Raw genomic sequence first — 14,141 nt, forward strand, 5'->3', positions numbered from 1 at the left:
GATCATCCCAGCACTAGGACAGCTGAGGAAGAAGCACTGTGGGCTGAAGACCACAGGGTGTCAGGTGCCAAAGAAAAAGAATTCAAAACTGTATTTCTGTTTTGGCAAACTTTTTTGTTTGTTTTACTGGTCTTTTGCTTGTTTTGTTTTAATTTTTGGTTTTGTGATTTTTGTGTTTTGTAATTTGTTTTTTTAAGAGAAAGAACATAAGTTGAGTGGGTAGAAAGGATATGGAAGGAGTTGGGAGAAGAGGAAAATATAACAAAAATATATTTTATGAAAAAACGTTAATAAAAAAAAAAAAGCAAACAAAACCTATGCCCACCAAGAAGACTGATTTATCCAGAGACTTGATGCCGCCCCTGTCCCCTAAGCAATACACTTAGAGGAAGAATAAAGCCTCCTGGGAGAAGCCTGCTCACACATCCAGTTAACAGCTGAGAGCAGGGCTGTGGCTCTACCACTGGGCCTAGCTCTCCTGTGCTATGAGCAGTAATATAAGCTTCAACTTTATCATGGTGTTTTAACCTATGAACCACTGATGCCAACACCTGCTCCTAAACTCTCTGCTCAGGCATAAAGACAGTTTATTCCATGTCCTTAATAAAAATGCTTAATTCTGTAAGCTTGGTGTGGATTTTCATCTTCTTCATAGTCACTGTGTAACAATGTATTAGTCATCAAAGTTCCCCGCCTCCAAATTACAGCACCTAACAATATCAAAGTTGTCTTTGCTTATTAAGGACACACTGTGATAATCCTACAATGATAAAAGCCAACAGTATTTCTCACAATTTATCTTAGTCACTCAGTGATATATTATTGAAAGTGACTAGAGAAGCAATCTGCACTAATTCTGTGGAAGACGATCTGTCCCTTACAACTTGATGATTTCTCAACCAGTCACTTCTTAGTAACCACTCTCTTTTTAGACAGACTTGATGAGTTGAAAGAGAAAGCAAGGTTCAAAACTGACAATTTAGATCAACCACCATTTAAAGTAAGGATCAACTTCGGATTTCAATAGATTTCCAACAAAATGACAATAAAAAAATTTCTACAGGAAACTTAAACCCAAGTATTTCTGACTTTAACAATTACAACAGACACTGATAACATGCTAGCGCTAACTGGGCTAGCGAGACGTGGGTAAAGGTGCTGGCCAACAAGCCTGGACCGGACTTCCAACCCTAGGACCTACAGGCTGCAAGGAGAGAGGCATCAAGTACAAGCTGTCCTCCAGCACAGGTGCACAGTTAACGTTAATTTTTCACCAGGGCTGGAGAGGCCCCTTAACAGCACAATTCACATTCTCACCCCCAAAGAACCTGAGCTCCGACCCAGTGCCTAGGCAAGGTGGCACACAGCCACCTCTAATGCGGTTCCAAGGGACCTGTTGCCTCTAGCCTCTTAAGGTCCATGCATGCATGTGCATAGCCCCCACCCCACAAACACACATAATAAACTAATTAAATAGTCATTCATTACATTTCTAAGAACTATCTCCTGGTCTCTTAAGTCAATTTTGTTTAATATAACTTAGTCAAACTACTAAAAAAAAGTTAATTTGCCAGGTGTGGTGGCACACGCCCAGCACTCAGGAGGCAAAGGCAGGCAGATCTCTGTGAATTCTAGGCCAGCCTGGTCTACAGAGAGAGTTACAGGACAGCGAGGACTCTCTTACACAGAGAAACTCTGTCTCAAAAAAACTAAAAACTTAAAAAAAAAAAAAAGTTAAACTGAAAAAAATTTTAAACAATAAAATAAATATACCCAAACATACTACTTACTATATTTCACAATTGTGCCTCTCTAGGGCAATAAAAGCTATCAGGTTCAACAGTACACCAAAATAAATAAACATAAATGAACAACAACTAAATTGTAGAGAAATCTATTTCCTCTAATCCTACAGAATAAAAGAGCAGATAACACAGCAACTGGGCTGCGGGGCAGCTCAGCGGTCGAGTCCTCACCTAGCACATCTGAAACCCATGCCCAAATCTCTAGTGCTAAACAACAAAAGTACTAATACAGCATACTCAATGCTGGCAAATTTTAATAGGATATTTTGTCAGTAACATGTTGAAAAATATTAAAATTTACAGACCGAGTTTTTATCCTAAAACATGTACTTCACTGAATCTTACCATCTAATATGCTAACATGACTTTTTATCTTATTACTCAAACAGAAGGAAATTGCTAGATGATAAGGCATGTCGAACAATGAGTCTGCAACCAGGAGACACAACAGGTATTCAAAAGCACTTGCTTTGATTTCATAAAACAAAGTGAGAGCTTCAGAGCCCATTTAAGATTCCACTCAAGGGCTGGGCTGATGGCTCAGTGGGCAAGTGCTTGCTGGGCAGACACGAGGATTTGAGTCTAGAGTCCACGCAACCACACAAAAGCAGGCAGAGCAGCACGTGCCTGCTCAGAGGACACAGTCTAGACAACCAGTGAGCGCTAGGGCCAGTGAGAAACCCTGCCTCAAACAATAACACGGGGACTGACTGGGGAGACACCCCAGTGTTGACCTCCAGCCTCCACAAACACACTCACCCAAACCCAGGAGTGCACACAGACACACACACAATGGACCTCACTCTTATAATCCTCACATGTGGTGGGTAGAGATGGGACACGCAAGCTCAAGGACATCTCCAGCCACACAGTGAGTTGGAGTCGGAGGCCCGCTTGGACTGTTTCAGGGGGAAATCCAGTCAAGACCTTTTGGCATTTCTTAATTACAAAAATGAATTCACTATGTGGTTGTTCACAGGTGTGCTTTTTTCAAATTACATTCACAACTAACCTGCTTTGTTGACTTCTTTGTGCCATTAAAAATCTTCCATGCCAGCCCATTGCCACCACTGGCAATGTGTCGCCCAACATCAAACTCTCTAGTGACAGGATTGCCCATAACAGCACTAGTGACATCAGCTGTTACTTTCGTAACAGTACTCTTCAGTTTATTAAGCATGGACTCCATGGCTGCAGGACTTGGTAGTTCAAGTAACCTGGAAACACAAAAGGAAATGGAAACACTGAACGATTTTCATAGTAAGTTTTTAAAATGTGCCCCTCCCAAAAAAAGAGCAATAGAACCCATACAAAGTTGTAAGTTGATTTTTGTCTTCAGAGAATGTACCCATAAGTAAACATTTTAGTTTAGAACACACTCCTCACAGTAAAAACAAAATAAGCCCATAGATGGACGGATGGATGGACAGACGGACAGACGAGCCCTAAAGTGATCTGAGAACATTTTCTTTTTTCTTTCTTTTTTGTTTTTTGTTTTTTTGTTTTGTTGTTGTTGTTTTGTTTTGTTTTTCGAGACAGGGTTTCCCTGTGTAGCCTTGGCTGTCCTAGACTCACTTTGTAGACCAGGCTGGCCTTGAATTCACAGCAATCAGCCTGCCTCTACCTCCCTGAGTTCTAAGATAACAGGTGTGCGTTACCATGCCAGGCCCCTCTTTTTGGGGGGCAGGGATTGGTTTTTTGAGACAGGGTTTCTCTTGGCTTTCCTGGAACTCGCTTTGTAGAGCAGGCTGGTCTCAAACTCAGAGATCCACCTGTCTGTGCCTCCTGATTGCTGGGATTAAAGACATGCACCACCACTACCCAGCAAGAACATTTTTTAAAAGGAAACTAAGTGCTGCTTGATTCCATAGTGTGCACCCACAGTCCCAGTTATTCGTGACACTGAGTCAGGAGGATCCCTTTAGTCCTCCTGACTAAAGTTCAACACCGACTTGGGCAACATTAGTCTGACCTCATCTCAAAACACAAAACAAGCTGTGCCTGTGGCTCATGCGCCTAATACAAGCTCTTAGAAGGCTAAGGTGGGAGAGCTGCAGCAAGTGAAGGCCGATCTGATCTTCAGAGTGAGGAGGAACAGGAGGTGAAGAGGAGAACAGAGCAGGAACAGCCGAACAAGGACAGCAGAAGGAGGGGAAAGCACAAAGGCCAGGGAGAGGCTCAGAGGGGAAAGAGTGTGCCACAGAAGCCTGACAGCACAGGCGCCTCCAGAAAAGAACACACAAGAGACAAGCACCCAGACTCCAGCACCCCACCAAGAGAGACAGACAGGAGAACACCCAGAAGCTCTGGGCGAGCTGACTGGGCATTCAGTAAAGAAAATACACCCCCTCCAAGAGGTAAAAAAAGTAAGAAGCAGCACCTGAGGCTTTCCTCTGATTACCACAGGCATTCCAGGGCTTGCCTTCCTGCTCTCTCACCTTCTCACCCGCCTGCCGCCTCCTTCCCTCCCTCTCGTTCTTGCAAGCCACATACAAATAGGTAGTTTTCTTCAAGGTAAAATATCCCTAAAATATAGTTATAGGAAAAATTTTCAGAGAATACATGGGCTTAGGCATTTCAAAATAGAAGTTTTTAATCTAAAGTCAGATAAAGAATTCAGAGAGCACCAGGTGATGGTGATGCCTTTAATCCCAAAACTTGGGAGGCCCAGACAGGTGGATCTCTCTGAGGTTGAGCCAGCCTGCTCTACATAGAGAGGTTTAGGACAGGCAGAGCTACATGGAGACTATCTAAAAAAAGAAGAGATGAGAAGAGAAGGAAAAAGAAAAAGAAAGAAAGAAAAGAGGCAGCATGGAGCTGTGACCCCAGGGAGAGAGAAGACAAACAGGGAGAACCTCGCAGGGCTGCTCAGGGTTCTACCGAGTGAGGGAAAGAGCACAGCTCTGACCGACAACAGCCTAGCTGAGCTGAGGACTCGTGGCGGCTTGCCCTCCTGTTCTATCATCAGGCTTAGATGCTGCAACACCGGCAGGGGAATTCAGAGATAAGATAAATGCAAATTCTAGGATAAAATTTCAAAATACAGGCTACCCATGCTTTGGTGAATGTCAAAAGCCCGGGGTATAGCAAGGACCAACTGGGGAGCTGTAAGACGAAAGCTTCTGAGTCACCTAAGGCTCTGTGGGGGCTGGGGGGAAGGGAGTCGACTAAGGTACTTAGCAGAAACCAAAGACTAGCCAGACCTTAACTGTAGAACAAGCCTGTGCTAAAGCTGGGTGTGGTAGAGTACACCTGTAATCCTAGCACTCAAAAAGCTGAGGCCCTTTAATCCCGGCAGAGGCAGAGACAGGCAGATGGATCACTGTGAGTTCGAGGCCAGCCTGGTCTACAAAGCGAGTCCAGGGCAGCTAAGGCTACACAGAGAAACCCTGTCTCGAAAAACCAGAAATAAAAAAGGCTGAGGCAGGACAATCAAAGGTTCTGGCCCACACTCAAAATTACAGGTCTAATATGCCTGACATGTAAACAGATCCCCAAATTGAGAGGTGAAAAACAAGAGATAATGCACAGTTATTTTCCAAACTACACAAATTTCCAAGAAATTCAGTAAGCCACAGAAAAAGATAAACACAAAGCAAAACATGCCTAAAACTATCCACTGAGTGACTCAAAATCAGGGACTAAGTCTTAAAGAGTCCACAGAACAGGTAAATTATAGACGGAGCAAAAATAGCACATTTTTCAGACTTCACATCAAAAACCATGGATGTAGAGACTAGTTCACTGAGGTCTGTAAAATGCTAAAGTAGTTTAGCAGGCTGCACAGATGGCTCAGATGGCTGCTCTTCCAGAGGACCTGGGTTCAGTGTCCAGCCCCACTTGGTGGCTCACAACATTCTTAACTCAAGTTCCAGGAGATCTAATGCCTTCTTCTGGCTCTGTGGCCACTGTGCACACTTATGGTACACATGCAGGCAAAACACTAACACACATAAAATAAAATAAATACAACTTGTTTTAAAAGTTTACTTCAAACTATATAGGTTGGGAGAAAAACTGTCAAAAATCAAAGTGAAATAAAGACATCCAGGAAAAATAAATTTTAAATTGCAATAAGGAGGTAGCAAAATCAAACTACTCAAAAAGCAAGATTCAACTATAAGCTTCTTATAGGAAAATACACTAAAATATGTGATCTAATAAAAATGACATTATAAAAATAAGTTAACACAGACATGGCAGACTATAAAACAAATAGGACATTTTGTAATGACAAAGGTATCAATTCTTCTTCAATTGTTGAGTGTCTATATACCCAACAAGACAACTTTAAAATAAACGTAGCAAAAAGTCAACAGAATTTTTTTTTAAATCCAACATTTTTGCTGGAGACGTCAAGAGTTCTTAAGCCTCGCCTTGAGGCACAGGCCTGAAATCACAGCCACCTGGAAGGCTGAAGGAGAGGATCACAAGGTCAAGTCTGGCCTGGGAAACTTAGTGAAACACCGTTTCAAAGTAAAAGGTAATAGGAGGGTTACAGACACAAACCAAAGGCAAAACACTTTTCTAGCATGTGGAAGGCCCTAGATTATTCTACCCTATTAACACACAGACACACAGACACACAGACACACACACACACACACACACACATACACACACACACACATACACACACACACACACGAGGGGGGAGAGAATGAGAGACTATATGTGTGGGGAGGGGGTCTATACCAGTAATAAACCAGAATTGGGGGAGGAAACAGACCAAATAAAGAGAAAGACCACACTATCCACTGTTTAACTCGAGGCTAGGCATGAAGCTCAGTGGTAGTAAGCCAACCTATGTTCAAGGCCTTAGGTTCAAGCTCTCCGGAAGCAGACAACAGAAAGTATAGTCCTGCATGTCTCTGTGATGATACTGACATGAACTCCATGGTTTGGATGACATAAAGCACAACCACGCTATACAGCAACCTAGAAATTAGACCTTTGTAACTAGTTCAGTTCTCAACATCCTCAGATGCCGCCAACCTAACAGTACACAAAGTGTATTTACTGGACACATAAGCAAAGTCTCTGAAGACCACGTGACTAAAGCAGCCCTTGCCTGCATTCTGCTTGTCCTGTTATGTTTATGCAAATACAGCCTACCTTCTGCTATTAAAGATTTGAACCATAAGCCTGGTGCGATGGCACACACCTGGAACCTCAGCACTCAGGGAGGCAGAGGCAGACGCTGATGGATCTTTGTTGAGTTCAAGGACAGCCAAGACTAAACAGTAGAAACCTTGTCTCAAAGGAAAAAAAAAAAAAAAACCTGCCCTCTCTAAGTGGAAATGGATTCATTTTCCCATCTTAACGTCAGGCTGCATCTGTAAGCACTTAGAGACGTTGCTATTGGCCCTGTGAAAACACTTGTATGCTGTGCTGAGCTTCACTGTGAACATCAGCCGCTGAGTTTGAAAGGGTAAAGGGATACAAAATCCTGTTCAAAGCCAACATAACCACTCTTCTTACTCCGCCAGACTAGCTCCACGCTGCATGTTCTGCGCCTTACCACACAGTAGGGTACAGACAGGCGTAAATGGAGATATTTCTGTTCTTTAGGTCATCAGTCCTGCGGCAGACCCAGACTGCCAAAATTCCAGCAATAAATCAGAGACTTGAATGTGCCCATGTTAAAAAAACATTAAAATGAGCTCGAAAGGGCTGGAGAGATGGCTTAGTGGTTAAGAGCACTTGTTGCTCTTACAGAGATCCCAATTTTGGTTCCTAGCACTCACATGGTAGCTCACAACCATCTATAATTTCAAGGGTCTAACACCCTCTCCTCTCCTTCATGAATGCCAGACACATACATGATACATATAAATACGTGCATGCAAAATACTCATATACATTAAATAAATGTAAAAAAAGACATTAAGAAAAAAGATAAGCCCAAAAATGTCTTCAAATGGGAATTAAAAAAAAAAGGACAGAATATTAAAGAAAGGATTACTGTATGCCATGATACAGAAAAGAGGATTATGATGTACACTGAAAATGATAAAATCCATTTATGATGAGAACAAAAGACAATTTTAGAACTGATGTTCAAACCTCAGGTACCTAGCCAGCACCTAGCAGAATCAACACTAAATACACAGATAGGAGACACGGAAATGAATCAATTAGTTCAATTAGTTATTGAAAACCCTGTGCGTACTTGATATCATTTTTAGAAACTGAGGGGAGCCAGGGGTGGTGGTGCACGCCTTCAATCCTAGCACTCGGGAAGCAGAGGCAGGTGGATTTCTCTTAGTTCAAGGCCAGCAAGGTCTACAAAGTCCAGGACAGCCAGGACTACAAGAGAAACCCTGTCTCAAAAAACAAAACAAAACAAAACAAAACAAACAAAAAGAACAAAAGAAAGAAAACTGAGGGCACATAAATAAACTATAAAGAATTTATTCTTCAGACAAGTGATAAAATGTTACATCCTTGATAAAAAAACAAAAACAAAAACAAAAAAAACAATGTTACAAGACCCAGATAGTAATGGGGTTTTTTTGTTTTATTTTGGTTTGGTTTTGGGTTTGGGTTTTCAGGACAGTGTTTCTCTGTGTATCCTTGGCTGTCCCACCGGGGCTGCACACGCGCACCACCCCAGACAGTGTTTCTCTGTGTATCCTTGGCTGTCCCACACGCGCACCACCTCAGACAGTTTCCCAGACTGTGATGTTAAAGGTGTTTGTTTTTTAACTCAAGTGGCAAATGACTAGCAAATAGGGAAAATGTAGGAATAAAAACATTCAGACAACCTTTAATCCCAGCACTCGGGAGGCGGAGGCAGGCAGAGAGACGTGAGTTCAAGGCCAGCCTGGTCTACAAAGCAAGTCCAGGACAGCCAAGGCTACACAGAGAGACCCTGTCTCTAAAAACCAAACAAAAAAACAAACAAAACATTCAGACAAAAGCCACTTGGACAAAAGCAGGAAGAAAATAAAATATGGTGAAAGACACCAGAAAATCAAGATGGCCCAGATGAGTATGAACAAACCAGGCTAGAAGTCACAGAAGGCTTCCTGGCACTAAGCAGATGACTAATCTATCCGCCGAGCAGAGTGGAAGACACACTCGGGTGCGCTGGGAGCATGGAGAGACTGGGGAGACTGTCAATATGTTTACTTTAAAATACAAACAAAACAGAAAACCAAGGGCACTTGGAAATAGAAATAAAGATAGGCAACTACATAGAACAGTGTTTTATAATTACAAAATGACTATGGAACGTAATGTTCCACTTCACACTTCACATTGATGATAGGAGGAAACAGCACTGAGGAAGGAAAGATAAGAAACAAGGAAAGACAAGCTCTCCTCGGCGCGGTGAGAACCTGCTGGCTTCATAAAGGGATGAGGCAAAACGAGGAATCCCACTCTTCATCAAGGTCAAAATCCAAGTGCAGAAGAAGGCATTTACAAACAATAAAATGTAAGGAATACAGGGCTTTTGATATAGGGGCCCAAAATTCAGAAAAGGCTCTACACCGACGGCAGGAGCCAGTACAGGAGCCGGTGCACTTGGGAAGTTCATCGTTAAGTTAAACAAGCAGCCAAGGGCAGAATAGCTACCAACAGTCTATGAAATACAGCCTGAAACAAACATACAAAATACAAAAGGAGGGTAGTAGGATACAACTTAAACTTAAATAAGACTTGGTTTGTTGGTTTGGGGGTTGTTAGCTTGAAACAGGGTTTCACTGTGCAGTCCAGGCTGGCCTCAAACTCACAGAGATCCACCTGCTTCTGCTCCCAGGGTGTTAGGATTGAAAGTATGCGGTACTAGAAAGTTAATATGTACAAAACCCAGGTAGGTTATATCTTTTCTAAAAATAATAGCTTTTCAAGTTTTATTTGCTTAATGAGAGAAATAAGCCGAATTCTTTCTAAAAGACAAAACTACAATAGAAGTGTGTATATACAAGCCATTTCTCCTCATAGACTCAGAAGATACCTGAAACTCAACCATCTTTTCCCTTTAAAGCTCAGTGAATATGAGTGAAAGTAACCAGTCTTCTTCCATGACTGTTTCACTCCACCATCTGGCTCAGCATTCATCTGGCTTCCCATTGAACCAAGCAAATCTGTTGTAATACTACATTGGATATATACCTGGCAAAAGTAGGCAGTGTATTGTAACACCTAATACTAATGGCAAGGAACTAAAGGAAACAGGAAATTACTTGATCATGAACACTAGATACAACAACAACAACAACAAACCATGTAATATGTAAAATTACATTTACTAAAATAACTTAAATATCAAATAACTAGAGTCCTTTATGGCCTAAGAATGTTAAAATCTAGCACTAACTTGCTACAATGTGTTACTTAAAATACATTTGACAATTATAATATTTATATTTACACTTATATTGGGAGATAATTGGGAGGGGGGAAGGAGCAGATAGAAGAAGGGAAGAGAGGAGGAAGAAATAGAGGGAAAAAACCATCATGCCCAGTGGCAGAAAGATTAGGAGTTCAGGGCTTGTCTCAGCTAAACAGTTATTAAGTTCAGGGCCAGGGTGAGTCTATCTAAAAACCTAGGGCTGCAGAGGTAGCAAAGCAAGTGAAAGCACTCACTGCCAAACTGCACCAGCCAGAGCTAGGGCCCACAGTGGAAGGAGAGGACCTCCTATGGCAATTTGTCCTCTGACCTCAACGTGTAGACCGTAGCCCATGTACCCACACAAGCACACACACACACACCACATAATGCTATTAAAAATAAAAATCAAAACTGTAAAAACTGAAAAGAAAGAAAAAGAAAGGAAGAAGGGAAAGGGAAGAAAGGAAGAAATGTAAAAGGAAAGAGGGAGGGAGGAGAAAGAAGGAAAGGGAAACCTAGGTGTAGCACAGCACAACGTGTGCCAATGCATTCATGAAACACTTAAGAATTCTAAGCCAGGCACGGTGGCGCACACCTTTAGTCCTAGCACTCAGGAGACAGAGCAGGTGGATCTCTGTGAGTTCAAGGCCAGCCTGGTCTACAAAGTGAATAGGGATGTTACACAGAGAAACCCAGTCTCAAAAAAACCTTAAAAAAAAAGTCTACAAGACAAAGGTTTCAAGCCGGTAAATGTCTAAATACCCTGGGTAATCTGAATACCTATGTTTGATGTATATAATGTCCAAACCCAAGAACACTGCGGTCTAATCCCAATTCTAATATTTATTGTGTAACGATTACTATTGCTCCTAGACTTGACTGACCTGGGATCAACTAAGGGACATGCGCCAGGGTGGGTCGGTGAGGATATTTCTTGGGAGAGTTAACCAAGGGGATGAAGACTGCCCTGTGGAGTAGGCAGCCCTGATATAGCTCTGTATATCTGAGGGTGACACAGTGCTGCTTTTCACCTGCCCCCTTTCACTCCTTGCAGGTGACTGAATCTACCCTGTTGCTGCCCCTGCAGTTCCCATCCTTGCTGACAAGCAGAACCCAGTTTCTTCAGCCTTCCAATGTAGAATGAAGACAAGCAGCCCTCACAAACCTTCCACACCAGACTGGGACTGAGCGGCTACCGGGTTAGCCACTCCAGCATGCCGACGGCAAATGCTGGTCTACCCTACCCCTACTGTGGAAGCCAACCTAATAATCCCCTTAAATACACACATCAAATCTATTTTAGAGAACCCCCACTAACACACTCATCTACCTAACATAATTTCTAATCCATGAAAAGTCACCCATAGTGACTTCCCTAGTGATTGCTGCGGGAGTTAAAGCAGATGATACATCTAGAATACTTGGTACATTTCTGGTGCATTTAGTAAGCCCTCAGTGAATTCACTCATTTAACAAACATTTATAGGGCGTCAGGAGACGAGGACCATAACCACAGGAACCGTGCAATGGTGTTCTGAGAACCCTTCGTGAGGAGACTATACACTCATCAAAATCTCCCTGAAGTAGATTGAATGATGAGCAGGCAGAAAACATAAACACTCCCAGGCTCTTGCGGGCCATTTCCAGGAAGTATAACCTATAGCCACATGCCTGAAGGAGGAAGAGAAAGACAGACAAGAGGCCCCAGAGACAAGGCAAGGGAAAATGCCAAAGGCACTGTCGGCACTGAACGGGAAGAGCACACAGAGGGGACAATTGTGCAGAGCCTTACAGAGCGTGTTAAGGATTTCAGTTAATCCTAGGAAAGTGTCAATTGTGATGGATCTGTATTTTGAAAATGTCAATTCCACCATAAAAACTGTAGGAGACATGACAGTGGCTGACACTAGAAGTTAATGCTGAAGATGAAGAGAAAGATGCTAATAAGAATTTGACACATTTCAATTCCTATAGAAGGGGGAAGAAGCATGGGAAGACCTTATTTTTTTTTTCTTGAGAGAATAGATCATAACTTTCAACTATATCAACATGATATAATTCCCAAACATAGGATGGATTTGTATAGTAACGTCCTAGTGTATGTTATTATAACACACCTGTATTAGTTAAGGCTCTTACAGACAAAATGAATGATTTCCACGTGTGTATCCACAACACCTGAACAGAAGGAAGCCCCGTCTCTTCAATTAGGTTCCTTTCCTTTACATAACCCCCTTCCCCTCCAACCTTTATTAAGGGGGCTTAAAAGCCTTCAAAGTCGAAAAGGAATCTTTCAAGCAATCACCAGATATGCTCGGATTTTATAGTGGCTGATTGACTTGCAGCATTTTTGATAAGTTTCTTTCTCCGGACAGAGGCATACAACTCAGAAAACTTAAATACAGCTTTGTAAAGTGTCACCACACAAACACTCGCTGGTTTTGATGTGCAGAAACTCTAGCTGGTATCTTACAATCAAACCACTTTTATTTAAGTCGCTGGATTGGAGTCTCATCAATCCTGTGAGCGGGGGATATTCGATAACACTGGTGTCCCTTAATTACTAATCACAGGTAATGTGTCCAGTTGAATCCCAAGAAGCGTCGGCAAGCTTTATCTGTCTAAACCTTTATCTTTCTTTGGCAGCTTAAACAAACAAGCGCACTGGAGCCCCCAATGGGGATTTTAATCTCACAAACCTTATCTGCCCCACCCACCTCACACAATAACCGTCCAGTCCAGAAAGACAACTACCGTCTGAGGAGGAGGACCGGGGGGGGGGGGGGGAGCACAGTCCCTTAGCTGGTGACCCAGCTGACCGGAACCGAGTCTCCGAATCGAGGGGGGGGGGCTGTCTCACCGGGCCCGGAGCAGTGTCCAATTTCCCAAAAGGATACCGAGCTCTCCACGGCGGAAACCCGAGCTCCTGTGCCGGCTCTGGGGACTCTCCCAGAAGCAGACGATCCGGGCAGCGAGTCGCCTGTCCCCCGAAGGCCTCTCCTGGAGTCGCCGGCCCCTGAGATCCGCTCCCTCCCGCTTGTCACTGCCTGGGTCCCGGCTCTCCGGGCCACCCACCGCCGGCTCGTGCGACCCGGCCCGTCTCTAGGCAACAGTCGCCAGCCGCGAGGCCCGGGAAGGCCCGTAGTCCGCTAGCTGGCTGCAGACCCAGGTCGCCCGGTACCCGCGACCGGTCACTCACCTCGCAGCAGCCGGCTACCTGGAGGGGCGGTGCTGGGGCCCGTCCCCCGCTCGCACCCTCAATGCGTCCGGGCTGTGGCTGCTCGTGCCGCGCGCCTGGCCGCCACCGAACGCTTACTCCATCTCTACCGCCACCCCCGAGGCCGCAGAACCCCGAGACCGAGGAGCAAAGGGGGAAGGGAGGGAACGGACTGGGGAAGAAGAGCACGGGAGGGGGAACAGCACCGAAAGACCTACCCGGTCCTACATGACGTCACTTCCGGGTGGTTCGGAAGGGTGGGGCTTGAATTCCCTCCTCCCCAGCGAGGCCGTCGGGGCGGAGCTCCAGGGCCGCTGGGGAGGAGCCAGGAAGTCTGCTGGTGGCCGTACCTCTGACTCTTTGATCTTTGCAAGCAGGTCGAGCTTTCCTGGCTCCAGGCCGAGTTTCCGGAGGAGCCATAGAAGGGGATTCTCCATGATAATGAGGAGAGGTAGCCAAACATTGGAGATGCCTAACAGAAGCGGCCAGATGGTTGGACTCTGCGGCTCTGGTCCTGGGGCCCCGCCCCCTTCTGTTTCCTAAGCTACCTGCCCTAACAGGTCTAGGGACCCGGTACTGAGCACTTAGCCTTCTCTTTTGGTAAAGTGCCCTTATCAGCTAGGAAAGCCATGCTTCTCACACGGGGCCGTGTTGAAATGCCGATTCTGATGAAGAAGTAGGATCGGATATTCTGTATTTCTGCAAAGTTCTCAGATAACCCAGTGCCGATGTTCCTCAATTAGCCCAAGAAGGACTACTTATCCTGTTTGCTTAATGA

At 44.1% G+C, this 14,141-nt stretch overlaps 1 protein-coding gene across 2 annotated transcripts in view; it reads right to left on the minus strand.

The window, feature by feature from the left end:
* Positions 1 to 13,577, minus strand: part of Scyl2 (SCY1 like pseudokinase 2) — a 55,596-nt gene extending 42,019 nt beyond the window's left edge. For both annotated transcript variants that reach the window (XM_051139828.1, XM_051139827.1), the window contains exons 1-2: positions 13,346 to 13,577; positions 2,818 to 3,022 (exon numbers count right to left, since the gene is read on the minus strand). In XM_051139828.1, the coding sequence (XP_050995785.1) occupies positions 2,818 to 2,994 (177 nt within the window). In that variant the 5' untranslated portion in view covers positions 2,995 to 3,022; positions 13,346 to 13,577. The remainder of the gene's footprint in view (positions 1 to 2,817; positions 3,023 to 13,345) is intronic.
* Between the last annotated feature and the right edge of the window lie 564 nt (positions 13,578 to 14,141).

The sequence above is a fragment of the Acomys russatus genome, chromosome 31, assembly GCF_903995435.1.
Source record: "Acomys russatus chromosome 31, mAcoRus1.1, whole genome shotgun sequence".
NCBI classification, from domain to species: Eukaryota; Metazoa; Chordata; class Mammalia; order Rodentia; family Muridae; genus Acomys; species Acomys russatus.